The sequence below is a fragment of the Heteronotia binoei genome, chromosome 9, assembly GCF_032191835.1.
Source record: "Heteronotia binoei isolate CCM8104 ecotype False Entrance Well chromosome 9, APGP_CSIRO_Hbin_v1, whole genome shotgun sequence".
Lineage (NCBI taxonomy): Eukaryota > Metazoa > Chordata > Lepidosauria > Squamata > Gekkonidae > Heteronotia > Heteronotia binoei.
The window spans coordinates 2,763,517-2,790,250 of NC_083231.1; the positions used below are offsets into that span (position 1 = coordinate 2,763,517).

Below are 26,734 nucleotides of genomic sequence, written 5' to 3' on the forward strand. Positions count from 1 at the left end.
TAGGGTGGTGAAGACCTCCCGCACGAGCTTCACATGAGATGGGAGGTCCTTGGAATAAATAATGATGTCATCCGGGAACACCACCACCCCTTTGTACAGGTACTCTCTCAACACCTCGTTGATAAAGTTCTTAAACACCCCTGGGCTCCCAGCTTACTAGCTATTCAAACTGGCCCATGGGGGTATTGAACGCTGTCTTCCATTCATCCCCTTCTTTAATCCTTACTCGGAAGTAAGCGTCTCGTAGGTCCAGTTTAGTGAAAATGGACCCTTCTGATACTGTGCTTAATAAGCCTTTAATCAGGGGGATCGGGTAGGCGTTGGACATAGAAATCCCGTTTATCCCATGAAAGTCAGTACAAAGCCTAAGGCTCCCATCCTCCTTCTTTCGGAAAAGCACCGGGGTGGCGTGAGGCGCCGTGGCAGGGCGGATGAACCCCCGCTTGAGGTCTTTATCCAGGAACTTCCTCAGTTCCGCCTTTTCCGCCCACCCCATGGAGTATAGCTTTGCTTTGGGGAGGGACTGCCTGGGGATTAGTTCGATGGCGCAGTTGGTGTCCCGGTGAGGGGGTAACTCATCGGCCTCGACCTCACTGAACGCCCCCCACAGGTCTCGGTACTCGCGGGGGATGGTTTGGACCTCTTTGACCGACACTCATAGCCTCTCGTTCTTTGGCGGGGCTTTGGGGCCCCACTGCTCTCGCCAGAAGTGAGAGGTGCAACGCCCATCAGTGAAATCTATAGTTTGCTCCCCCCACTGAATGTCTGGCTGATGTTTGGCCAGCCACCCCACCCCTAGCACCAGGTCAAAGGAAGAGGATGGGGCGATCACAAAAATCTCCAAGTCCCAGTGATCGTCGATCCCCACGGGGATCCTCTGAGTCTCTTCTACACAGGGTTCGCCCTTCATCACTGTCCCATCCATTTGTTCGAACTGGATCGGGCGCGGGAGGGGCTCCCGGGACAGTTCTAACATGTCCACCAGTCTAGGGATGATGATCTCTCTAGTGCACCCTGAATCTATAAGTGCTCTGGCATGCACAAACCTTTTCATTCTTACATTCAACAAAGTCAATGGAACAAACAAAAGTGAACCAGATATCCTCACCCGCAGTGGTGCCGATACATCCACGACCTGCCGCCCGGCACCCATAAGTGCAGGTCGCTCCCGTTTCCTGCCAGCTCGATCTCCCATGGGTCCTCGCCCAGGTCTTCCAGCATTATAGAATCCTCGTCCAGCACCATCGGCAGAGCGGTGCTACCCCAACTCGACTCCTTTGGTTTGGTTGGTTTCTTGGCCCCCACCGGTCCCGGTTTGGGGGTTAAGGGGGGGCCCCCGGGGGCATTCTGGGCAGGTGGCAGCCAGGTGATTCGGGTCCCCACACCGATAGCACTTGCTGGTTGCCAGAGGGGGTTTCGCTGCTCCCCCCCCCCGCCGGGGTTTTCTTGGCTTCGGGTTTCGGACTCGGCTTGGTTTCTCACCCGGCCCTGCCCCCTTGTTGCTGCTGGCATTGAAGGGCCACCATCTTCATGTTGGTCTCGACCTCACCTGCTAGCTGTATCCACCCGACCAAGGGCCCGATCCAGCAGGCGGGCGTTCAGGCCCCGTCGGTATGCTGTTATTTTCATCATCTCACTCCAGCCTCAAATCTTGGCACAGTGAGTCCGGAATTCAGCCGTGTACTCCCAGATCGTCATCATCCCTTGCTGCAGGTTCTGGAGCGTAGCGATGGCCCTCGTCTCTTGCAGAGGATCTTCGTACTGGGATAGTAGAGCTTAGAGGAAGCCCCCCACGGTGTCTAGCTCGGGCCCCCTGCTCTCGTACAGGTTTACGTACCATCTCTGGGCGGTCCCCTTCATCTTCGACCCCAAGTAGTCGACGCGGCTGAACTCGTCTGGGAAGGTGTCCCCCCAGTAGTGCATGTAGCTGTTCGCTTGGATTATAAAGTATTCCACTCCCTCGGGATTCCCGTCAAACGTGGCGTCCAGCTCCTGGGTCTTTGCTAGCCTCCCCGGCCCCACTGGGGCCACCGGCGTGGGTGGTGCTGCTGGGACGGCTGGGGACACCGGCTGTGGCCGGGATAGTCTCCCGACCCCCCCCCCCCCGTCAGGGCGCGGTCGATCTGTTTCTGGACTTCTTGCAGCATCAGCGTCATGTTTTCCTTTATTTCGTGTCTCAGGTCCCGGGCTAGAGTGGATACCTCTCCCCGTAGTGCCTCGACGGGCTCCGGGTCTTTCGGGGAGGGTCCCTCCTCCTCGTCCTCCAACTCCGACCTCTGCTGCCTGTCGTCGGGTTTGGGGGACTCTTTCCCCTTGTACACGTTTGGCGGTGAGTCGCTGCCGCTTCCCGGGTTCCCCTTCTGTCCCGGCCTGTTGAGGATGGCCTCATGGCGGAGCGCGGCCTCGTCCATTAGGGTGGTTGAGGTGCGGGGGTACCACGCTCTCAGGGTGAAGAAGAGTTCTTGTATATGCGTCGTCCCCTCTAGCTTGGCCAGTCTCCGCTGCTCGGTAACATGCCATGCCGGGGACGTCGGGATGTCGATTGGGTCTGAAGGCTCTCGGTCGCTGGGTGCCTTTTCAGCCATCCACTACAAAGTTACCAGCGCCGATAAACCTTCGTGAGGATCAGTTCCAAAATGTCAGCGAAGGTTCATTGAAGCTCCCAAAATAAGCAAACTTGATTATTTAAAACAAAGTTGCATTTATTGTATACTCCAAAGTTACTTCAGCATGATAGGCATTGGAACTGATGGCAAGCAGTTCGAGTCATTGGTATTTAACATTCTACATCAAAGCAATTACAACTACCCCCCAATTCCCAAAACAAAGGCTGCTTTTGCATATGAGACTTTTCACACGGCTCCCCCTTACCTTCTACCGTTGGTGGTTACATTTCCCGGCGGCAATGTCCTTGCTGCTTCTAGGGAGGAGGTGAGAATCTGCTGGGCAGTCTCCACTTCAAAGAATGCTTAACAACCTTTGATGTCCCTGGGAAGCTACTCTCTGGCTATTCCCTACTTGCCCCCCCCCTCCTATTCTACTAGCACATGTTAGTGAGCATATATGTGAGTTAATCAATCTGGTTAGTAATCAGCATTCAGCAATAGTATCAGTGAACAGAGTCTGACACAGTGATCCACGTCCGTGTCTGAACTGGCTCACCTTTGGGGTGGCCAGTACTTATACGTTACCTTGGGCCGTTATGCAGCCCGCCAAAATTATAGTGCGAGAAGTCCATGCAAAGCTGAACAACTGGTCCCAACAAACACCTTTCATTCCCCAAACATTGGTGGTGTGAGCTGGGATGAGATAAAGCGGCCCTGAGACAGCGGCTTCACTCTTCTCTACAGGGTAGGAAATGTTACAATGGAAAATAGATCCTTGTGATGGTTACAAAGCCAAGGCGAAGCAGGCACAGTGCACCCTCCCCCTTTCTTAAAATGTACAACACAGAGAAATAGAAAAATGGCCAGGCCCTTGACACTGTGACTGGCAGAAGCTCTCCAGGGCCTCCGGTCAAGGCTTTCGTGTCAGACGGGGATGTCTTTTAGCCCCCTTGATCTTCAACCTGTAGGTAAATGAGAGGATCCCTTATCTGCAAAAATCAGGACCTCGTGTACCTATATCGGCTGGTCATGAGACTGCTGTTCTGCTTTATGCAGATGACAGAAGTTTGACTTTGTAAGGCATTGAATGTGTTATTAACAAGTGTACTCAGAATAATATAAAATCAAAAATAACAATTCTGCCCCCCCCCCAAAAAACCAACAACAACATATTAAACAGGATCCTAACCATCCAGGGTGAAGATAATTGAATAGAGGTGGTTCATTTAAAGTATCTGGGAGTTATTTATTATGTCCTTACATTAGAAATGCATGTTTATAGAAGCTCTTTCAAGGTTCTTTTATGCAAAAGGAGGCAGCATATACCTGCGGCTACTGACACTTTTAATACCAAGATAATGCCACAGATTTTGTTTGGGGTAAACATTTGGATTAACAAAGTCTCTGAGTCTATAGATCATCCACTCCTTACGTTCCTTCGTCAGATGGCATGACTGCCTGGCTGTGTTGCAGGAGTCACACTTAGAGTAGAGTGTGTAGCACTTATTGGCATCTAGGGCCTGGATTGGAGCTTTTAATTGAAGACTGAGTACCCAGTGTAAATGACTGGGGAAGGCAATGGCAAACCACCACGTAAAAATTCTGCCATGAAAATGTCATGGTGCAACATCACCCCAGAGTTGGAAACGACTGCTGCTTGCGCAGGGGGACTACCTTTACCTTTACTTTTTCCAGGTAGGACTCACACATCTATTGAAGGAAGAAAGATACTTTTAGAAGTGTTTGAAAGAAGTGTGTGGACAACAGATTTGAGTCCCTTGGCCTTTCCCTTATCATGTTTAGGAATATGAGCAATCAGGATGATCAAGAAGAGGGTGATCAGTATGCAGTCACTATAGGACATAGATGTTCAGTTTCTGCAGTAGTGATTTTCCCTTTTCCAGCTTTCTTGTCATACCTAAATTCCTTTACTATCCCTAGTGGGCCCCCTAATGGATAAAGGGAATCTGATTGGGATCTGGGAGATCCAGGTTCGGGTCCTCACTGTGCCATAGGAACTTGCTGCGTGACCTTGGGCCAGTCACACACTCTCAGCCTGACTTGCCTCAGAGGTTGTGGTGAGGCTCCAGTGGAGGAGAGCAGAACAATGTAAGCAGCTTTTGGTTCTCCGTCAAGGAGAAGGACAGGGCAGAAGAGAAATACGTAAATAAATAGTCATTGATGCATTTTCATCATTGATGGGTTGAATGCTTTGCCAACCACAGAACAGAGCGGGTGCTTTGCTAAAACCCCATTCTGGGATTGCTTTTGCTGCTGCCAGTCTGGTGAAATAGAGATTGTAGACTGTGTTATTTTATGGTCAGTGGGACTGTACTCAGAGGTCTTTGGTTCATGCATATGTTTTTATCGAATACCAGCTTCTGCTGAATCCTGGTTGAACTCTTTTCTTTTCTCACATACCAGTTACTCATTCTGTTGCCAAAGTGATTTCTTCAAGGCACTATCAAGATGAGTGTCAATATGTTTTCTGTGAAAATTGTATATATGTATTGTAATATGCTATTCTGTTGTATTTTATTAGAATCATAGAGTTGCTCCATGCCCAGAAGATGGCAAAAATCCCTCCAGGATCCCTGGTCAAACTGGCCTGGAGAAAATTGCTTCCTGACCCCAAAGTATCAGTTAGCATTTCCCTGGTGGGGGTACTGTATTGATTGTTACGCCTGAGACTTATGGTTAAAACAGAGCTTATTAAATGAAGGGGGGAGAGAGGACTTTCACATCACCTGCTTTTACCTGTGGATGCAAGGGATTGAACCTGGGATCTCTTTGTGCAAGTCTACTTTGTGCCACAGCCCCTCCCCAAATGTGTATTTGCTGGCTGCTGAAACAGCAGGGGGGTGTTAGGCAGGCAGTTTCTGAAACCTCTCAGAGCAGAGGCCAGAGAACTTGCGTCTGTCCTTCATGCAGTCATCCTTGGTGGGCCTGCAGCCACTGGGAATGTTTCTGGGGCTGCAGAACACATTGCCTTGGATAATGCAACACTTCCAGAGCATTGTGTAAGACACCATAATTTAGTGCTTCAGTTGTGTGTCAGCAGGGGAGGTCTGGCAGTGGAAGGGATAATGGTGTTGGCAGATTCAGGATGAGATGTGCAGCACTGTACAGTCTGCCATTCCCAGTCCATAGAGATGCAAGTGCCCTGCTTCCCTCAGCCTTTGTGCTGCGTAATGCTCAACCTGATAATGATAAAATGTCTGACATTGGGGACTTTCTCTTAAATAAATGTGCAGGCCTGGTATGTACGTGTGACCAAGACTTAGATGGATGAAACTGCTTTGCTTCTTTTATCTCTGTTAACTTCAGCCAGATATTTGTAGCCCTACATCCCAACTAACACTTGCCAAAGGATGAATGTGCAATCCATCAAAATTTCCATTCCTAGGAATGGAAGCAACTCTGAAGTTTCCGGGATTATTTGCTTGCCCTGGAGCCTTTTCATTCTGGCTTTCCAGCTGGTTTGAGAACCAAAATGTAATTTCCTTGTAATGGTGGGTTATCAAAATTTGCAATAATATATCTCTGCTAAATCCAGCAGCAGAACTTGATACAGTTGAGCCACAATTATTATTGAGATGCGCAGGGAAGAAAGTAAAGCTTTCTTAGTCGTCTCCATTGGAAAAGCTGAATCATCAGCGTGGGACTTGAAATATGGTGTACAAGCACTTTACCTCTTAACCCCAATGCCTTTCAGTATTTATTTGAAGCCATTGAATAAGATCATCTACTTGCTTTTGAGTTGATGCTCATAGATGGTGCCGACCCCTGTTATTCTCAAAGCCTCCGAGAGCAGCTCTGCCAACTTCTGAGTCAGGTCCTGAGGATAAACCAGCTGAAACTTAATCCAGACAAATGCAGCCACTGCTTGCTTGGAAAGCTGAGGTGGGGTAGTGGTGATTCACTTACCTGTTTTAGGTGTGAGTACTCTATCATTAGCTGATCTGGTTAAGAGTTTATTTGTGCTCCACGACCCAGCCTTGTGGATGGATAAATAAATGTTCCACTAGATGGCCTTCTTTCAACTTCACTTTGCTCAGAATTTTTTCATCCACAGCGTGTGTTCTGGCTTATCATCTGAAGCAGGGTTTTTTTTGTCTTTCGTTTCAGGTGCTCTTATCAGCCATGAAAAATTTCTCCTGCAAATCAATACAGAGCGTGAAATAGGAAACATGGGCTATAAACTAGGACAGGTTTGTACACATGCAAGAACCGTTGCCTGTATTCTCGCCTTTGCAGTTTAAGAAGCATAAGAAAAAGGAAAGCAAAGGTCCCCTGTGCAAGCACCAGTCGTTTCCAACTCTGGTGTGACGTTGCTTTCACAACGTTTTCATGGCAGACTTTTTACGGGGTGGTTTGCCATTGCCTCCGCCAGTCATCTACCCTTTCCTCCCTGCAAGCTGGGTCCTCATTTTACCGACCTTGGAAGGATGGAAGGCTGAGTCAACCTTGAGCCAGCTACCTGAACCAGCTTCTGCTGGAATCAAACTCATGTCGTGAGCAGAGGGCTCCAACTTCGGTACTGTAGCTTTACCACTCTCAAGAGGCATAAGGGAAGACTTAAATCATGACTGGTGAGAGGGCTGAGTGGCGATGCTGTCAATGTATAATGTTGTTTGGTTTATTTCATTGTGGTTGTTTTAACAGCTGAAAGACAGCAGGGAAAACTTTCAACTAGCCAGGTTGATATCAGAATAACTTCACCTGTCAGTATTACAGTGCAACTGATTTTCTTCAGGGAATGGGAATGTTATGTTCATGCAATATACCACACAGCTGTATCACATACCCTCTGCTGCTTTCTCTGGACTGGCTGGTTTATATGTGGCTGCTAACAGGAGAGAAGTGCTGGAATCTTGTCAGAACCATGCATAATGTCATGTCCTGCCAGCATTTATGAATCTACTTGACCACAACATCTTGTCCTGGTGATGGTTACCCATGTCTCTCTCTCTGCCTCCAGTCCTCCTCCTAAGCTCAGGGTGACAGTGATGGCTCCCATTTTCCACTGTTTGCCTCAGAATAACCCTGAGAGAGGGTGTGCCTGGCCCAAGATCACCAAGCACACTCGGTGGGAATTTGAACCCAAGTCTTTCTACTACTAACTCTGTTGTTCTTCTTCCACATCCACACACACTTAAAAATGCTTTCTGTTTACTGCCCAAAATACTGCAAGCAGGTTGTACTTGTGTGCAAGCCGTGTGCACTTTTAACTTGCAAGTGCAACACAGCACCTCTGGATTTTCCTGACACATACGTGGGAGACTGTTTCTGCATGTAGAAGAAGAGGATCTTCATCCTTTTGCCTGGGATGTCCTGCACAACAGTCTAGTGTCTGGGCATTGCTTTCCTGTGTCTGCATACAGCTGCCTGTTTTGCCCACCACAGAGCTCTCTTTGCGATGATCTGTTGCCTGTTTTCAGAGCCCAAGTTAAGCTAAGAAGATGCTCTTACCAAACGGGGGGGGGATAAGCCCAGTCTTTTCTCCAAAATAAAAATCATCTCTCCTGCCCTGAGTGGGGGAAATACATAGGTATTTTCAGACAATCCCATCTCCTGTTGGATACTTCAGGGATTCCGCAGAGGGGCACCAGAACACGAGCAGCTGAAAGTGATGCTTGTGTGCCTTTTGCAAAGGTGGCCGTGCATGCTAAGAGGATAAAAATCAAAACACATTTTGAAAGATGGATTTTGATATTATTTAAATTTGTGTAAGTTTATAACTAAAAGTGCTGGTTTACTGTTTGCCTTTTAAGGTCTCAATCCATTCCGTGTGGCTGGGAAATAACATCACTCCATTGCGGGAAGAAGAGTGGGATGAAGATGAAGATGATGAGAGCGAGATACCTGCTTCTTCTTCACCCCCATCCTCCCCCATTAATTCCAGGTTTTTGAAACCTTTTGTTTGCTGCTTCCATAACTTTCAGATATTGGTGATTCTTGTGTACTGAGTGCTGGTGGAAAAAGCTCTCCACTGTACTCCTTAGCCAGGGGGCTCCTGTGCATTGTCTTCAGAGCTGCTGTGCTGCTGGAGCCTCTCCACCTTCCTTCTCTTTGATTCCAGGAAGCACCGGGCGGGGGTGGACATACACTCTTGCTCCCAGTTCTTGCTGGAGCTCTACACTCAGTGGATCCTGCCGTCCAGCCCAAGCAAGAGGACTCCCGTCATCCTGATTAGCGAAGTGGTTCGATCTGTAAGTGTTCATGGTTTCAGTGTCATAAAATCTTTCAAAATAATTGGGGATGAGGGAAAATTTGGATTTGATGTTTCAGTGTTTTAGTGTTATATAATTTGTTGTGCTTTTAGATGCCATTTTGGCTTGCTAGCCACCCTGAACCCGCTTGTAGGGAGGGCGGGATATAAATAAGAGGAAATAAATTAATTTAAAGTCCAGCAGCAGTCACTGCTTGCATTAGACGTGTCATTCTTTAACCACAGTGTCTGTTAAAGTGGGAACAGCATTCCATTAAAAGTGTTGCAACACATGGGAACACTTGCAGACTCTGTCCATGGAATTGTCCCATTCAGCTGGCAGACACACTTGGACAGCTCAGGCTCTTATCCTTCTCTCAACAAGATGCAGGATGTGAGCAGCGCTGGCCAGGAGGGGGCCCTGCTGCAGACAGAGGAAGGCATCCCCAGCTCCCCCCCATCTGTCCTGGGCAACACTGTCAGTTGCACAGCTGCCCTTGCCTTGCCCCCACAGCCCCATACATTGTGCAGTGCTTTGCTGCTGTTGGGGATCTGTGTGCAGTTCCGACACTGCATATGTGGATGCTACCAGGTTTGATTCTGTCGCACCCCGGGCGCCCCTCCCGGTCTCCCGGTGCAGCCGTCATCCCAGGCAGCCCCCCTCGGGTACTTTGTGGGTGTTCCCCAGAGGTCTCAGAAACAGGGGTGGGAGCCAGGTTACTTCACCACAGGCCCCCGTTCCCCTTCTGGCTGTGCAGCCTCAATAAGCACCGGCCAGCTTCCTCCCTGACCTCCTGCCTTTTATCCTCCCGTCCCAGTCCTTCCCCCCTCCTGGGTTTCACCTCTCCCTGGCTCCACCCCCCTTCAAAGCCATGGATGCCCAGGATGGGGTGCGGCGTCTCTCGCCGCCACGGGTCAGGCGGCTCTCCTCCTCTTTGCCCCGCGCTGGGCTTGGCTTCTCCCTCCTGCTCCCCAGCGTCTTGCTCTGGCCACGCTCCTCGGACCTGGAGACGAGCACGTCGGCTGTGGGGCATTGCTCGGGCCACTGCCGGGGCTCTGTGGGCCCAGGTGAGCGGCAGGGCTGCCATATGACCATATGAAGCTGCCTTATACTGAATCAGACCCTCGGTCCATCAAAGTCAGTATTGTCTTCTCAGACTGGCAGCGGCTCTCCAGAGTATCAGGCTGAGGTTTTTCACACCTATTTGCCTGGACCCTTTTTTGGAGATGCCGGGGATTGAACCTGGGACCTTCTGCTTCCCAAGCAGATGCTCTACCACTGAGCCACTGTCCTTCCACGGGGGCTTGGGGAGGTGTGGGAAGCTCTCGGGGCGGCGACGGGGGGGGGGGGGATTGGCTGGCGAGTGCAGGGGGGTCCCCCTCGCGCAGTCCTCGCCTGGGCCGGGCGGGACAGATTCCAAGCAGTAGCTGTTGCTTCATGTTATGTCTGTACGGTATTCTCCCTCAGGAGCTATGATATTGGTTACTTTATCGTGGCAGCCTGAGGGAGATGGGGAGATGAGTTACCAGAAACTGTGCTGATGAACCAGGGTGTTGGCGCCCAAGCTGTTGCATTCTTCCTTTCCCTTTTCTAGCATGGCACACTTGAAACATGGTCAGATTCAGCAAGCTGTGTTTGTGCCCGATGGCAGCTTAATCACAGCTTGTCACGGCATCTGTGTCTACGACATGAAAATGACTAATTGCAAGCTCCTTTTTTAAACGTAATGTTTTGTACTTGCAGCTTTTGGCAGTATCTGACTTATTTACAGAACGGAATCAGTTTGAGATGATGTACACAACATTAACAGAGCTGCGGAAGATGCATCCCTCTGAAGATGAGATTCTTGTTCAATATTTGGTTCCAGCGACATGTAAAGCAGCTGCTGTTCTTGGAATGGTAATTTTAAACAAAATTAAGTCATGATAAGATAAAAGTGAAAGTAATTATTGGAATGTGGCCCAGAGAGATGGCCTTGTGGAATGATTTTTGGCTCCTTCTCACTTTGCCTTACCAGTCATGGGGACATCAAAGTAGGTACCAGAAGGCTGAGAAATCCTTTGCAGAGTTCCAGATTCCTGACTTTCCCAGTAGTATTTATGATGACTTTAGTACAGGTGCTATAAGAGAGTGTGTACTCCACATATATAAACCACGGTTAGCCTCTTAGCACACAAATCTTGCAGAAAGGTGCACCAGGGATTAACGTGTTCCAGGAAAAAAAAAACAGCTGGACTTAAATGCAAATAAATAATAGGTATGTCTGTATTCCTAGCTTCACCCTGTCTGATCGTAACTTGTAGCTGAAAAACGTCACCATTTGATTTCCATAAAGTTTTGTGTTTTTGTTTTGCCAGGATAAAGCTGTAGCTGAGCCTGTGAGCCGGTTGCTGGAGTCCACGTTGCGTAGCACTCACATGCCAAGCCGAATAGGAGCCCTGCACGGCATTCTTTACATCCTGGAATGCGACCTCCTTGATGAAACCGCCAAACAGCTCATTCCAACTATCACAGAATATCTGCTTTCCAACCTGAAAGGCATAGCCCAGTAAGTGTCGTGTGTTTGTGATTTGGCATTTTAGTGCACATGGACTCGGCAGCTGTGAAACTCTGGAATCTGCTGATGTAGACGTTCCTTCCAATCAGCTCCCCAAAACCCAACTCAAAAAGAGCTTTAAGGACTTTTAGCGGAAGACTGGATTGTAGCATACTGATTATGATGTGTTTTCTGCCTGTTCTTGCAGCTGTGTGAATGTCCACAACCAGCAGCACGTCTTAGTAATGTGTGCAGTGGCCTTCTATTTAATAGAAAATTACCCACTCGATGTTGGGCCTGAATTCTCTTCAGGAATTATACAGGTATTTGTGTGTGCAGCAAGTTCATCTTGACCTCAAGAAGTGCAGTAGGCTTGATAAATTAGCACAGTTGAGACTGCTAGAATACAAAGCCAAAGAAATGGCCACTACCCCATAATATAGCACCCTTGTGCCCCTGATGCTTTTAGTGTGCATTGATTGGTCTGAATTTCACACACATTTAAGCACACAGGGGAGAATCCTGGTAACTCCGTTGACTGTGCCCTGAATCGAATCTCACAGCTGCCTTTGCTTTTGCAGGGGTTGAGGTTGGCCTTGTTTTTGCACATTTCCCTGCATCCTTCAGCTGTTCCTGGCCCTGTTGTCCCTGGTTCACTAGAGCTTGTTACTCTTTTTTGGCTTGTTTATTTGGGGTGCTCTTGAATTCAGAAGCACATCTAAGCAAGCAGCGTTTTGTGAACAGAGCCCTTGTGGTTCTTTCCAGATGGAGAAGGCTCCACAGGGAGCCAGGCAGTGCAGTTCCAGCTGTGCTGAAGGGGCAGCCCTCATTGGTAGGCAGAATTTGTGAAAAAGCTCAGTGAGACACTGGCATAGAGTCTTGTGCTGGGAGCAAGTGCCCCCCCCCCCCGCAGTGCAATCTCCCAATGTTTATTGATTTATTTGATTTTTGGTAGCCGCTCACCCAAAGAGTCTCATGACAACTTGCAACAGGTGTTCCAGTCACCTCCCTCTGATAATGAAGCCGCAGCTCCTGAATCTTGCACTTGGGTTTCTAAACTGAATTTCCTGTGGAGGCCTCCTCCTTGTGTGTGTCTTCCTAGCATGTGCGTTTTAACACCCGCTTCTGTTTCAGATGTGTGGAGTGATGCTGTCTGGGAGTGAAGAATCCACCCCCTCCATTATCTATCACTGTGTCCTGAGAGGCTTAGAACGGCTCCTCCTTTCAGAGCAGCTCTCCCGGCTGGATAGTGAATCCCTGGTGAAGCTGAGTGTAGACCGCGTGAATGTACAGAGCCCCCACAGAGCCATGGCTGCACTGGGATTGATGCTGACTTGCATGTATACAGGTGTGTCTCTAGCCATGGAAGGCAAGAACAGTTCCTAGCAACTTTGGTCATTTGGCAAGGCTTCTTGAGATTGTGGTCAACTGGAATGGGTATTCTGTAGGCCAGAGACCCCCAGTCTGGTGCCTGTGGGTGCCATGGCGCCTTTCCTGGTGCCACCAAGTGTTTTTTAAAAGTAGGTGGGGCCAGGTGGAGCTTTTCCCCAGCAAGACTTCAGATTGGCCATTGGAGGTTTGATGGGCTGAGCAGATTTTTTAAAAAGACCGCTTTGACAGCAGCTACCGCCACCACTGCACAAGAACCTTTCCTGCAGGGAAGCTACAGCAACTGTTTTGTGGCTTGCTGCACCTCCTGTGGCAGCCATTTTGTGACTTCACCCATCCCACTCTGAAGGTGCCCACAACCTCAAAAAGGCCGGGAGCCCTTGGCGTAGGTGCCACCTGCAGCTGTGTTCCTGCCCTCCCTCCTCCTCCTCCACTGTGGGCCAGGAGTGCCGCCTAAGAGAGCCCTGCTGAGTCCCCCTCCCCTTCAGACTGGCCCATGGAGGCAGCATGTGAGCTTCATGGCAGCCATATCCTCACATCAGGATCTCTCCAGAGGGTTGCTCCCTTGTAACGCTTCTCATGGTTCACTGACTCCTAATGAAATTTTGGTTAGGAATTGTCACCCTTGACCAGGCGTCCATTATACCCTTTGGCTACATCACCTTCAAGAGCTGGTTTCAGTATCCTTCACTCACATCTGCTTATTGGATGTCAGAACAATCCAGGACGGTTCTTGTGCATCTTCTACAGGGCTAGAATAGCTCCAAAGCGCCTCTTTAATCTCAAAGGTTTATTTTCTTTTCCATCTTTTAGAGTAGTTGTGTTGCCCTCCTTCTGCCCTGGTCCTCTTTGCTCAAGGGAGAAGCAGTGGCCCAGTGTGATGCCAGAAAGGCCCTTCACTTCTTTGCCTCCAGAGGAAACTGGGCAGCCCAAGGCTCTGTTGGTCTCCTGCAGACAGGCCTCTCTGGGAGCTTCCCTCATCACTCACTGGCAGAAGGGCTGCTTTCATACTGCTTGAGGACAGCCATGCTGGACAAGACTATGTTTAGGTAGCCCATCTTGTTTCACGTGGGGCTAGCTGCCCTTGTGCCCCAGAAGGGCTACAAGCAGGGCAAGAGGCCGGAACTTTCCCCTGTGGTCTCTCAGTGCTGGACACAGAGAGTTCAGAGGAGCAGCAAAACCGTCATGGCATCAAAGCCCATTCCCTAAGGGTGAGGCCACATCAGGAGCCTGTAGGAATTATCCTGTGGCGACCATCGGCCTCCTGGCAGTCAGCTGATATCTTTGCTTAAATAGTGTGTTGTTTGGCTGTGTCAATTTGTATCCAGCCTTCTTGAAGCTCAAAGCACTAGATGTGATTCCTCCATAGTTTTCACTTCTCCCTCCTCATTCACTTGCAGCATGCGGTTGTTCAGCAGCTGAGTCCTGTGAAACCAAAGCAGTGTCGTAGGTTCTTTTCTTCAGCTCTAGGCTCTTGGTGTCTTTCTGCACTTGGCTCAGCCTGCTGCCCCCTCTGTCAGATTGCTTGACTCCAGAGTCAGCTAGAAATGGACAGCATTTCACTCCAAGGTCACTCCTCTCCCCCCGCGCGGCTCCAAACCTGCTCACTCCGCCTGCAGCAGCCATATCTCTTGGGCAGAATGCTTCAGAAACCCACTTTGCCAAACAGGCAGGTGCTCATAACTGGCCAATAAATGGGAGCACTGAAAGCAGGTGAAGACAAAGACCTGCACTTCAGTGGAGTCTTAGATAAAATCTAAACCGAGGAAAAACTGAAGGTGTTTGGATACAAGAAGTAACTGTTGTCACTGGGCCACCTCTGAGCCGACCTTGATTTTATCATGGCGAGAATCGTCTCTGTATACAATCGCAGAACACTGTGAAAGCCCCTCTGCCTTGACTGTGCAGCCACTCCCTCCACTGTATGATTCAAAGGCTCATCGTGGTTTTGTCTCCCTTCAGGAAAAGAGAAGATCAGCCCAGGGAGAGTTACGGATCACAGTCAAGCCGCCCCGGATAGCGAGTCTGTAATTGTCGCTATGGAGCGCGTTTCTGTTCTTTTTGACAGGTAAGAAGCGATAGTTTTTTACAGCAAACGTAGTTACTATTAGTTGGGATGATAGGAAGTTACATTTTATTCTTTATTTGTTTTCCAGTATTGTGAATTTAATAAAAATCTTAGTGAGAGATGACAAACATACCATCGAAGACCTTGCTGTACAGAGACAGCTGGGTGGGGGTGCAGGCAGTTTGGACAGGGGGGGACAAGGCCCTTCTTTCCTCCACTCAAAGGATGGGCAACCCCCCCCCCCCCCCAGCCTTGGCTCTAGAACTGGATCTGGAGAGATCAGGAATCTCAGGGAATTCTTGGGGGGTTTTCTCTCAAGCCAGCTGTTTTGCAGAGATTAGTTAATTCTTGGCAAATGTTGGTCTCTTTTCTTCCAGCATCTGCTGCTTGAAAAAGAACGGTGTAAGATGACCGTGTGAGTCTCTTAGAAGTCATGTGTTTTTTGTAACTTTCCCTCTTGTCTTATCAGCCTCAGCTTGCTTTATTAGGTGAACTGAGGTAGAAAGATTGGGACAACCACTACCTCTCAGCTTGAAGTCAACCAGTGCTGGTATTCTGGTTCACAGTGAACTGGGTTTTCCAGCATAGCAGTTTCCCAATCTCAAACCAGTGCTGGTGGAGGTGACAATTTTTTCCTTTCTCCCAGCAGCAGCATCATGGCTGCCTCCTCTGGAGGGCCCTGTGGCCTGTGGGGCTGGCACTTCAGGAGGTGGAAGGGGCTGCAGCTGCACAGACAGTCCTTTGGGATTTAGCCCCTGCACATTTCTTTCTGGTGTGGCTAAAAGTGATGGATTCTAATCTGGGGAAACCAGGTTTGATTGCCCACTCCTGTTCCTCCACATGCAACCAGCTGTGTGACCTTGGGTCAGCCACAGTTCTCTCAGAGCTGTTCTTTCAAGAGAAGTTTCTATCAGAGCTCTCTCAGCCCCACCTACCCTTCCCAGGGTGTCTGTTGCGGGGAGAGGAATTGTAAGCTGCTCTGAAACTCCCAAAGCCGCCGCCACCTCCTTCTCTTCCATCTTCTTCTTCATCATTATCATCATCTTGTAGACTACATCTGTTAAAAATTGGAGTTGGTAGTCCCGATGTTGATTTTGTCCAGCTGTGTTGGAGAAATTATTGACTCTTTTAGAACATAAGAGAAGCCATGTTGGATCAGGCCAATGGCCCATCCAGTCCAACACTCTGTGTCACACAGTGGCCAAAAAAATTATATATACACACACTGTGGCTAATAGCCACTAATGGACCTCTGCTCCATATTTATATCTAACCCCCTCTTGAAGCTGTCTGTGCTTGTAGCCGCCATCACCTCCTGTGGCAGTGAATTCCACATGTTAATCACCCTTTGGGTGAAGAAGTACTTCCTTTTATCTGTTTTAACCTGACTGCTCAGCAATTTCATCGAATGCCCATGAGTTCTTGTATTGTGAGAAAGGGAGAAAAGTACTTCTTTCTCTACTTTCTCCATCCCATGCATTATCTTGTCAACCTCTCTCATGTCACCCCGCAGTCAACATTTCTCCAAGCTGAAGAGCCCCAAGCGTTTTCCTTCCCTGGGTCCAGGACCAAGATCACTCTGCCCGCAGGGAGGGAGTTCCTTGGTTATTCTGAGGATTTCTCCCCGCCCCCTTCATTTGTTTTAAAGCATTTTGGACCATCTTTCCTGGAAAGTTCAAGAAACTTACAAAAGTAGTAATAAAACATAAAAAGAAGCAGTCTCTCAAGCACTGTTTCACTCTGAAAGGCACCAGGGAGAGTACAAACACTGCACAAGCAATTTGGTGTAGATTCTTGGGCACACCAGTGCTTTCAGTGGAACTCAGAAGCTCACAGGTAGCCAGCATAATCACTTTAAAAGCAGCAGAACACAACCATATCAGTCCAGCTGAAAAGACATTGTCTGCTCTAGTGGAAAATTCCAGGTTGTGGCTCTACAGAGAGCAAATGACAGTATTGTCCAGCTGAGAGGAAATCTTCCCTAATTCTCTCTGCCTTTATTCAGCCTGACCTGGAGGTGTCCTGTTTTCAAGAATAATCCCAAACAAGCATATCTTGTGGGCCAAGACACGGGCTAGGAAGCTCAGGGCCCTTTTCAGGGGTTGTGGATTTGAGCCTTAGTAAGCCTTTCAAGAGCAAAGAAGGCATCTCTCTTGCTCTCTTACTGTTGTGGTCCTCCACTCGAGTGAGACCCCCTCCCACGCCTGCTCCAGCGGGACTGACTTCCCCATCAGCACAGACAGGCAAGGACCCCATTCTCGTTCAGGGCACGTGCTCCCCTGCCCCCCTGCTCTCCGTTCCTGAGAAGGGTGGGGGCTTTTTCATGCTTGGGGGGCAGTGGGCGGTGTCAGGCCCTGTGTGGCTCCCGAGGTGCTAAGCGGGGCTTCCCATGTGAATGAGTGGCTGCTCACAAGCACAGTGGAGAGGAGCACTGAGGAGCTCTGCAGACGTGACCAGCTGTTCTTCGGCCCTTTGTTTGCAGGGTCAGGAAAGGATTTCCCTTTGAAGCCAGGGTGGTTGCTCGGATTCTCCCGCAGTTCCTTGATGACTTTTTCCCTCCACAAGACGTAATGAATAAAGTTATTGGAGAATTTTTATCTAACCAGCAGCCATACCCACAATTTATGGCCACTGTGGTGTACAAGGTAAGATATAAAAATGGAAAAAGCACAGTTTTCCACATTTCTTGTTTTTCTTTGGGTGGCTTCCAGCTAGGTAGAAGTGTTAGTCTGTAGGACAAAACAAAATCAGTCTAGTGATACCTTAAAGACTAACCTAATAAACCTTTGTGAGTTCACTTCTTCAGATATATAGGAGAAAATCCATCAACCCCATTTTATGTGGGGAATGTTAGAAAGAGAGGCTGGATCAAAGCAGTACCTGAGATTAAATAATGACTAAATGAAGGTGATCGGTTCACTCTGAATCCTTCCACTGTGCTCATCAACCAACTGCTACTAAAGAGAATCCATCTCCTCAGCCTGTCAGCAGACAGCACAGCAGCCACGCCTTGTGACGTTGCTCGGGGGGCAGGGAGGGATATGCAAAAAAAAAATTAGGAAGTATACGGGGGGGGGGGGAATACGGAATCCCGTATATTTTTGAATTCCGTAGTCGGAATAGCTGCATATATGATAGATGCGCTGCTATTTCCAAATATATGGCCCCATTATACCCTATGGGCCATTGAAATCAATGGCAAATAGGGTATATTTGAAGCCACCTGGAAGGGAGGAGGTTTGAGGGAGAGCCCCCAAATTTGCAGGGGACCTGCAGGGGACTCTCTCCTACAAACCCCCCAAGTCCCAAAAAGATTAGGCCAGGGGGTCCCATTCCACCATTGTACCCTATGGGCCATTGAAATCAATGGCAACGTAGGGCATAATTCGAGGCTACTGGGGGGCAGGGGGTTTGAGAGAGAGCCCCAAAAACTGCAGGGAACCCGCAGGGGACTCTCCCCTACAAAACCCCCAAGTCCCAAAAAGATTGGGCCAGGGGGTCCCTGTCTTTGGGCTCCCCAAAAGGCCCATTGCCAACAATGATGGGGAAAGCCCAGTTAGGCACTTCCTCCACTACAATTGCTGTGGGGAAAGTGGCTCTGGCCAGAGGGGAGTTTGAGGGAGAGGCCCCAAAACTTCGGGGCAGCTTCAGGGGATTCCCCAGCATGGAACCCCCCTGCCCCCAAAAGACGGCACCCATCTGTGGGCACCCCAAAAGGAACACTGCTCCCAATGGTGAGAAAAAAACAATTAGAGCCACTTCCTCACTGTAATTGTCATGGGAAAAGTGGCTCTGGGGAGCAGGAGGTTTGAGGAGAGCCCCCCAAACTGCTGTGCAGCTTCAGGGCACTGTCCCACACAAAACCCACAAAGCCAAAAAAAAAATTGGACCGGGGGGGTCCAATTCCTGGGGCACCCAAAGCCAAACCTAACTTCACACCAGAGAATCTCTATAGGACCCAATGCACTACATCCCTCTATCTACTCTATGAACCCTGCAGGCCTGGAACCGATATAAACCCAGCTGCCAACATCACTGCCACACAAAACACAATCTGCTCAAGACCTGGCTGCAGCAAACCCAGATGCCAGCTTTCCAGCCCTGCCCCAAACAACACGGGGAGAGCTGGCCAAGCACAACAAGCCTGCTGGTTCTGGGTCTCTCACCCAGGTGCCAGCTTCCCTGCCACAGAACACACAATCTACAGATACCAGCTCTCCAGCCTTGCCCCAAACAACACAGCTCTCAAGCAAGAAAAGTGGTGGACCACCACACCTAGCTCCACATCATTCTTTATCTGACACAAAGCAAGAAGCATTTTGACTTACCTTGAGTGATGGATGGTTGGCTGGTCCAGGCTCTTTTGCATTACCCAGGGTGCACCACGAGGAGGTGAGCCAGAATTGCACCCCAAATGAGGAAGATCACTGGGAGGGCCTCAGATTGTGTGAGAGGAAGGGACCCATTCCTTCTCTCAGCTCTGCAGTAACACACCAGCATCACTGCCCCATGGTATGGCTGCTGGCTGCCTGTCATCATCACTGGCACCTCCCTCTTTCTTCCTCCTTCCCCTGAAAAAAACCCTGGGTTATCCGGGCTGGGCCTGTGGGTGCTGTCAGTTACAGTTGGGGGCTGCAATGGCCCTTTCAGTATTATTAGGCATGTGTGGATGGAGGACTGGGGAAATTTGGATCGCTTTGCAGTTTTTAAACCAGCATTCACTTTTGGTTTGGGGAGGGATTGGGGGGGGATGCACTGCCAATCAATTTGTGAGTTTTTGGGCTTTCTTTGGACTCTAGTCTATTTTTAGTGGAGGAGCATTTTACAACCACCTTCCAAGCGTGGGCAAGAGAGGATGCAGGCACAAGTAGGTGCTCACTTCATTCACTCTCAAAGTCTACGTTCGGGGAGCCGAACAGAGGCAAGTTGACCTTCAGGAAGACCAACTGCTCAACTGTCCAGGGTTGCAGGTGTTTGCAATGTGGGCAGACAATGTTGCCCATATGCGAAAAGACGCGCTCGCTCTGCATGCTCGTTGGTGGGCATGAGAGGAACGCCTTGACCACGGAGGAGAGGGCTGACTAGACCTCCTCCTTCGTGACCCAGTAGTACAAAGGAGATGCTTCCTGTGGCTCGAGGGGCTCAAAAAGATAGTCCCTCACCATTGCAGCACCTGTCTTTGCTCTCGGTGCCCTACTGCTCCTAGAGGGGCCATTCACCCGCCCGATGAATGTCACCTCAGCACTCTTCGTGGCGAGAGTCTGGTGGGAAACACTGCCTAGCTGGGGAGGTTGGGGATGAACAACAGCAGTGGAAGTGGCAGATGAGCTGCTTCCACCCCCCTCCTCAACTACCGGCACTGGGCCCTTCCTGACTCTGGAACGCTCGACCTTCTGGGAGAGCTCGTCTCGCCAGCGATCAAGCTCATTTGCCTGCTCGGCGACTGTGCCCTTAAGGTGCGGGTCTAACATGGTCACCATCATGTAGACCTTATCCTGGGTGAAAGTCTGAAAGCGGGCCTCAAGCCCTTCCTGCAGCCTAACAACCACTGGAAGAACATCTGCGCGGCCTTGCGCTGGCACTAGAAATGAGGCCAGGTCCTCACGGGCCATCTGGACCATGGGGACGACCAGTGCGATGCTCGCCGTGTCAGACGAGAGCATTTCTGTGTGGGTCTTGAAGGGCCCAAGAACCTCCACAGTCTGAGAAATGACTACCCAATCCTCTTGGGTGAGACGGTTCTCATCCCGAAAGATCCTCATCTCAGAGACAAAGGCATCCAGGGCTGTTCTCTGCTCCACCATGTTCTCCTGCATGGCACAAGTGGAGTTCCAGCATGTGCTGACGTCACCGATTAGGCAGTGCCCTGGCACGCCTGTCAGTGTCTGTTTCTCATGCAGCCAATACGAGTCCATATTGTTGCGTGAGAAGTGACCCGTGATGTGCCGACACTTCTGGAGCAGAAGTCAGTACTCATGGGTCGCAGCTAGATAATGACGATCCTGGCTTTTCATCTGGCCCAATGCGTCCTTAACCATGAGGTGGAGAAGGTGGGCCACGCAAGGAAGGCATTTTAGGCCCTGACGCTGGACAGCCGCCTTGATGTTGGAGCCACCATCAGTCACCACGAAGCCTGTGGCAACGTCCCCGCTGCCAACCCAGCCCCAGGTTGATTCAGTTCGGCCGAACCGAATGCACACCCCTAATGGCAGGCACACATTCTACACCCCCCAGGTACTCCCTCAATAGAATGGCAGGTGTGAAATGGGTGGGCGTCATGCAACACAGTGATATCACTTCCAGGTGGAGGGCCCAGAAGTAACATCACCATGTTGAACAACTCTCTAGGAATTCCCCCCACCTCTAAGGGCCTTATCATAGAGTTTGGGGAGTTCCTTACAAGGCCACTTTTTAGGAAGTGAGATTGCTGTGTTCTGTGGTGCTCCCCTTCCCTGTGGCCAACCCCCGGGTGCTTCCAGGATGGCCAGACGTAGGCACGACAACCCAAAGGCACCAGCAAAGTTTTTCATAGTCAGCTTTCATAAGCTGAAGCAAGGAGCATAATTTACAATATAATTTGAGTTAAGCAGTGATTCCCAGCATTAATTGTTGTGGACCCACGATAACAGTCTTGCATCTTTCCTGTAATTCAAAACTTTTTCAAGGTTCGAGTCAAAACATACTGCAGGATTAAAATTTCCTTATTATAAACGCTTCATAAACATAAATTATGAATTTTCTGTGGCTGGCTTGTTTAGGCTCCCTGTTGTCTTGGATGTGCATTTATTTTTTAAATCCCTTTGGAGGTCTCTTTTAGTGAAACCCTTAAACTGAAAAACAACAACAACCCTGCAGTGGATGATGGAGTTAAACATAACACAGAAAACGTAACCTTTTATTGTAGGAGAATGTATACAGTAACATTAGTTAAGCTCAGAAAATGATATTTCGTTTAAGTCAGAGGTACTTCTTTGTGGCCTTAAGCGGAAGACGTCATCCTCTTAGGCACATCCTGCTGTAGGCTGGTGATTTCTTGTGACACCAGGCCACAAATATTGAGCATGCATTTAATGCAAATGCAGCCCAAATGTGTAGAATTCAGAACTGGGCTGAAGCGTCGGAGGACCTTAGCATCAGAATGGGCATTCTGCAGAACTTCAGTTTCTCCGTTTGTGAGGTGAGGGTGCAAGTCCGTGGCTAGTGCCCGATGGTGTCTTAGAAACTCAAGAAAGAGCTGGCAGACATTTCCAGTAGGGCGGCTCAGAGTCCTCCTGGGGATACATGTCAGCAATTTTCTGTCAAAATTTACAAACTTTGAGTAAACTTTAATAGCTATGACTGGATGAGTGCTGTGGAAGAGGGGCTTATTGACTTGCGGCATCTGATAGAAAATGGTCTTGCAGCCGTTCCTGGTTTCGTGAGGGGCTGGAGTGCCCTGCAGTGGCCAGCTTCTTGACCTAACAAAAACAGAACTGAGTCAAGATGAAGCCTGTGATCCATCATTCAGCCACAGCTACGTCAAGTCTATTGGTCAGCTGTTGTGTTTGCTCTTTGGTGCAGAGATGCTCAGCCTGTGTTCAGGTTAGGCAGGAGGAGGCTATGGAAGGTCACGGCTGAGCTAAGATCTGAATAATGAACTTCAGAAGCCTCACCCTTATGCCACTAGTTTAGTGTTGAATCAATCTGTCGCCTGTGAAGTGCACGCTTTCTCTCTGGCAGGTTTTCCAGACCTTGCACACTACTGGACAGTCCTCCATGGTCCGGGACTGGGTGATGCTGTCCCTGTCCAACTTCACTCAGAGAACACCTGTCGCCATGGCGATGTGGAGTCTGTCTTGCTTTTTTGTCAGCGCTTCCACCAGCCAGTGGATTTCAGCTATGTATCCTTTGTAATACAGTGTGCATTTTCTATAGCTTCTCAGGCACAGGACAGGAAGACCTGAGCTTTTGAGAGAACACTTCCAAGATCCCTTGGGGAGCATCTGGAAACAATGTCATTGTTTTCAGAGATGGGGACAGAGGAAGCAGCAGCATGCCAGAAAAGGGAGTTTCCAGGTACTTCCTAGAGCTTGGTCACTGCTGGTTTCTTGGCAAAGAAAGTGATGCCCGCTCTGGTCCTTCTTATGCCTTCTCAAGAGTGTTTATTCAGGGGGAAGTTGCCAATCCCATCTTAACTCTGGAAAGGTTCTGTGGAGGGAGCCTTCTTGCCTTATAAGAGTTCATGGCTGCTGTGAAGTTTGACCCCAGGGCACTCTGGCTGTTCCAGGGTTGAACCAGGGACACTCTGTGACTCAAATTAGATCTCGTGGGCATTCAGACATTTTTCTGGTGCCTTCTTTCTAATAAAAAGCAGGGGAGTCTTCCTTCCATTCTTCCTGCTGCTTTTCTCCCCTCAGAATCTCCCCCACCCCCTGACCGAGGGCGGGGAGGGGTTTGTGTTTGCATGTTACCTCCTTGACCTCCTGGTTAGCCTTCCACATATTATCAGCAGGATGGGGAAATCGGAGCAAGTGGACATAAACCTCTTCTGCTTGGTGGCCATAGACTTTTACAGACATCAGATAGATGAAGAACTGGACCGCAGAGCCTTTCAGTCTGTATTTGAGGTGGTTGCCACCCCAGGGAGCCCGTATCACCGCCTGCTCACGTGTTTGCAAAATGTCCACAAGGTCACAGCATGCTGAAGCCCCTCCTGGAGCAGTCTGGGCGAGAATGGGAGCCTTGGTGTTCTGGTATTCCTTCATGTCAACTGGATTCATCTCATAACATCTCTTGCCAACAAAACTATAGTTTTATCCAGAGAAATGTCTACTATGTGCATTTGTGTATATAATGTACATGTAAAACTATAAATGTGATTGCATTTGATGTATACAGATGTGTATATTTGTATTTATTAAACTGATAGATTTAAACTTGTTCCCACTCTTAGACCAAACATTACTGCATCTGACCATAATTTGATTAAAAAGTTATAGATCTGTAGGTTGTCATGTTTTTTCATTATTGCAGAAATCAAACTGGGAACGACAGCTTTGTAGTACAATTAGTGCAATTAAATGCTCCTTCTCTTTCCTTTTTGGGGCTGGGGGAAGGGATGGTCAGTTTGAATTCATACTGGAAATGTATTTGGGCTAAAAAAACCAAACCTTTCTAGATTATAACACTGGTATAAATATCTTTTGTTCCGGATGGTAATGTATAGAAAGAAAAATACAATAAAGGTATCTTTGTATGTTGTTTATCATGGTCTCTAAGCATCACGCTGACGGGGTTTGCAGAATCCACAATCAGAAACGGAAAGGACTTTTGGCGCCAGCTGGGCCCACTCCAGCAATGCAGATAGAGAGAGGTGCCTAGAGTGATTGGCAGAGGCTGTGCCCCCGCCCCACTCCATTTGTTGTCAGCCAACACAGCAGTTGCCTTGTCAAGAACTTTATCTTCTAATTTATCCTCAGCGTTATTTTCTTTCAGTTCCTGTGGACAACATTTCAATGTGCTTTCTCCCTTTTTCACAATACATGGACATTCAATGAAATTGCTGAGCAGTCGGGTTAGAGAAAGTACTTCACCCAAAGGGTGATTAACACGTGGAATTCACTGCCGCATGGAGGTGGTGGCAGCTACAAGCATAGACAGCTTCAAGAGGGGTTTGGATAAGCATATGGAGCAGAGGTCCATCAGTGGCTATTAGCCACAGCTTATCGTTGGAACTCTCTGTCTGTAATCAGTGATGCTCTGTATTCTTGGTGCTTGCGAGGGAGGCGCACAGTGGGAGGGCTTCTGGTGTCCTGGCCCCACTGGTGGACCTCTTGATGGCACTTGGGTTTTTTGGCCACTTTGTGACACAGAGTGTTGGACTGGATGGGCCATTGGCCTGATCCAACATGACTTCTCTTACGTTTTTATGTTCTGTGAGTGGAGAGACAGTTTCTCCACAGTTGGTCAGACACTCTGCCTGGTATGTCTGGGAGAAGAGCACAGTCAGCACTGCCAGCATTTCACAGAACAGGCTTGTGTAGTAGATGTTCTCGACTAAAGATTCTTCTGTGGGAGAATTTGCCTTCTTCGGAGTCGTTCCTAGACTTGTACCTGACAAAGCCCTCACCTCCTCAAAAGACTTAGATGTACTTCAAGCAGCTGATAGGAATGGCTGAAGGGTTCGGTCTTGGCAGCCGTCACCAGCAATGTCAGAGCCAGTATTCCAGGTTGCACATACTGATGACCGTCGCCCAGACCCATCGCCTCTGCTGCCAGCGTTCCTGCGCCTTCTGAAGGAGGAATGGAGGAAGACTTCATGGGCCCTCCTATGTCGAGGGATTTGCAGCGAGAATTCTGTTCCTTACTTCCAGCACCAAATTCTGTGGTTGCAGAATCCTCCCTTTCTAAAGGCAAGCAGAGATTATTTATTTAAGCTCCTTAAAGTGGCTGACAGCTAAGATGATAATATTAAAACATGCTCCATTAAAACATGCTCATAAAAACAGACCATTAAAACAAGCCAGGACAGAATTGCAGCATTGACGACTCGGGGAGCAGCGTAGAGTGATGGAGATAAAATTAACCTTGGGTCAGAAGCAGACCACAGAACATTCAAAAGACAAATTTCACAGTAAGCACCCTTAGTTTAAAACCCGGATGAAAAGAAATGTTTGGGCCTGGCACTTGAAAGAAAGCCTGGTCGAGGGCAGACAAGCCTCATGAGGAAGGGCATTCCACAGGTAAGGGGCCACCATTGAAAAAGCCTTGTAATGCACCAGTAACAGATAAGGGAGGGGGGTGCCACAGGGTGGTGTAAGTTCCATTCATCCTATGAAGCTGCCTTATCAGGCAATACTGGTCCATCAAAGTCAGTATTGTCTACTCAGACTGGCAGCAGCTCTCCAGGGTCTCAGGCTGAGGTTTTCACGCCTACTTGCCTGGACCCTTTTTAGTTGGAGATGCCGGGGATTGAACCTCGGACCTTCTGCTTACCAAGCAGATGCTCTACCACTGAGCCACCATTGTATCTCAGTAGAACAAACTTTTGAGTCCAGGGCACCTTTAAGACCAACAAAGTTTTATTCTGGGCTAATTTTTTGATGTTGCATTTTATACTGAGTTAAGTGTTTTAACTATAACTACCCTTATCTGACAAAATGTATCTTATGCCAATAAAGATAACTGAACGAATATCTTTATAAATGATTTGGATGAAGGAATAGAGGGAATGCTTATTAAATTTGCTGATGATACTAAATTGGGAGGGATTACAAATACAGTAGAAGACAGAAACAGGATACAGGATGACCTTGACAGGCTGGAAAACTGGGTTAAAACCAATAAAATGAATTTTAACGGATAAATGTAAAGATCTGCATTTAGGTAGGAAAAATCCAATGCATGGTTATAGGATGGGGGAGACTTGTCTTTGCAGTAGTATGTCTGAAAAGGATCTAGGGGTCTTAGTGGATCATACGCTAAAGGTGAGTCAACAGTGTGCTGCGGTGGCTAAAAAGGCAAATGCAATTTTGGGCTGTATCAACTGAAGTATAGTGTCCGGATCACATGTAATTGTATATGCTCTTTGCTCTGGTAAGACCTCACCTGGAGTATTGTGTTCAGTTTTGGGCACCACATTCTAAGAAGGATATAGACAAGCTAGAAGGGGTCCAGAGGAGGGTAACAAAGATGGTAATGGTGCTGGAGACCAAGTCCTATGGAGAAAGGTTGAAGGAGCTGGGCATGTTTAGCCTGGAGAGGAGGCGGCTGAGAGATGATATGATCACCATCTTCAAGTACTTGAAGGGCTGTCATATAGAGGATGGTGCAAAATTGTTTTCTGTGGCCCCAGAAGGTAGGACCAGAACCAACGGGTTGAAATTACATCAAAAGAGTTTCCGGCTCAATGTTAGGAAGAACTTCTTGACCATTAGAGCGATTC

At 48.8% G+C, this 26,734-nt stretch overlaps 1 protein-coding gene across 1 annotated transcript in view; it reads left to right on the top strand.

The window, feature by feature from the left end:
- HTT (huntingtin) overlaps window positions 1-23,834 on the top strand; it is a 149,969-nt gene extending 126,135 nt beyond the window's left edge. Inside the window, exons 57-67 of the mRNA XM_060247262.1 lie at window positions 6,735-6,817; window positions 8,381-8,511; window positions 8,689-8,818; window positions 10,562-10,717; window positions 11,176-11,366; window positions 11,563-11,677; window positions 12,489-12,702; window positions 14,706-14,811; window positions 17,294-17,456; window positions 22,531-22,691; window positions 23,282-23,834. Of these exons, the coding sequence (XP_060103245.1) occupies window positions 6,735-6,817; window positions 8,381-8,511; window positions 8,689-8,818; window positions 10,562-10,717; window positions 11,176-11,366; window positions 11,563-11,677; window positions 12,489-12,702; window positions 14,706-14,811; window positions 17,294-17,456; window positions 22,531-22,691; window positions 23,282-23,495 (1,664 nt within the window). The 3' untranslated portion in view covers window positions 23,496-23,834. The remainder of the gene's footprint in view (window positions 1-6,734; window positions 6,818-8,380; window positions 8,512-8,688; window positions 8,819-10,561; window positions 10,718-11,175; window positions 11,367-11,562; window positions 11,678-12,488; window positions 12,703-14,705; window positions 14,812-17,293; window positions 17,457-22,530; window positions 22,692-23,281) is intronic.
- The last annotated feature ends 2,900 nt before the right edge of the window (window positions 23,835-26,734 follow it).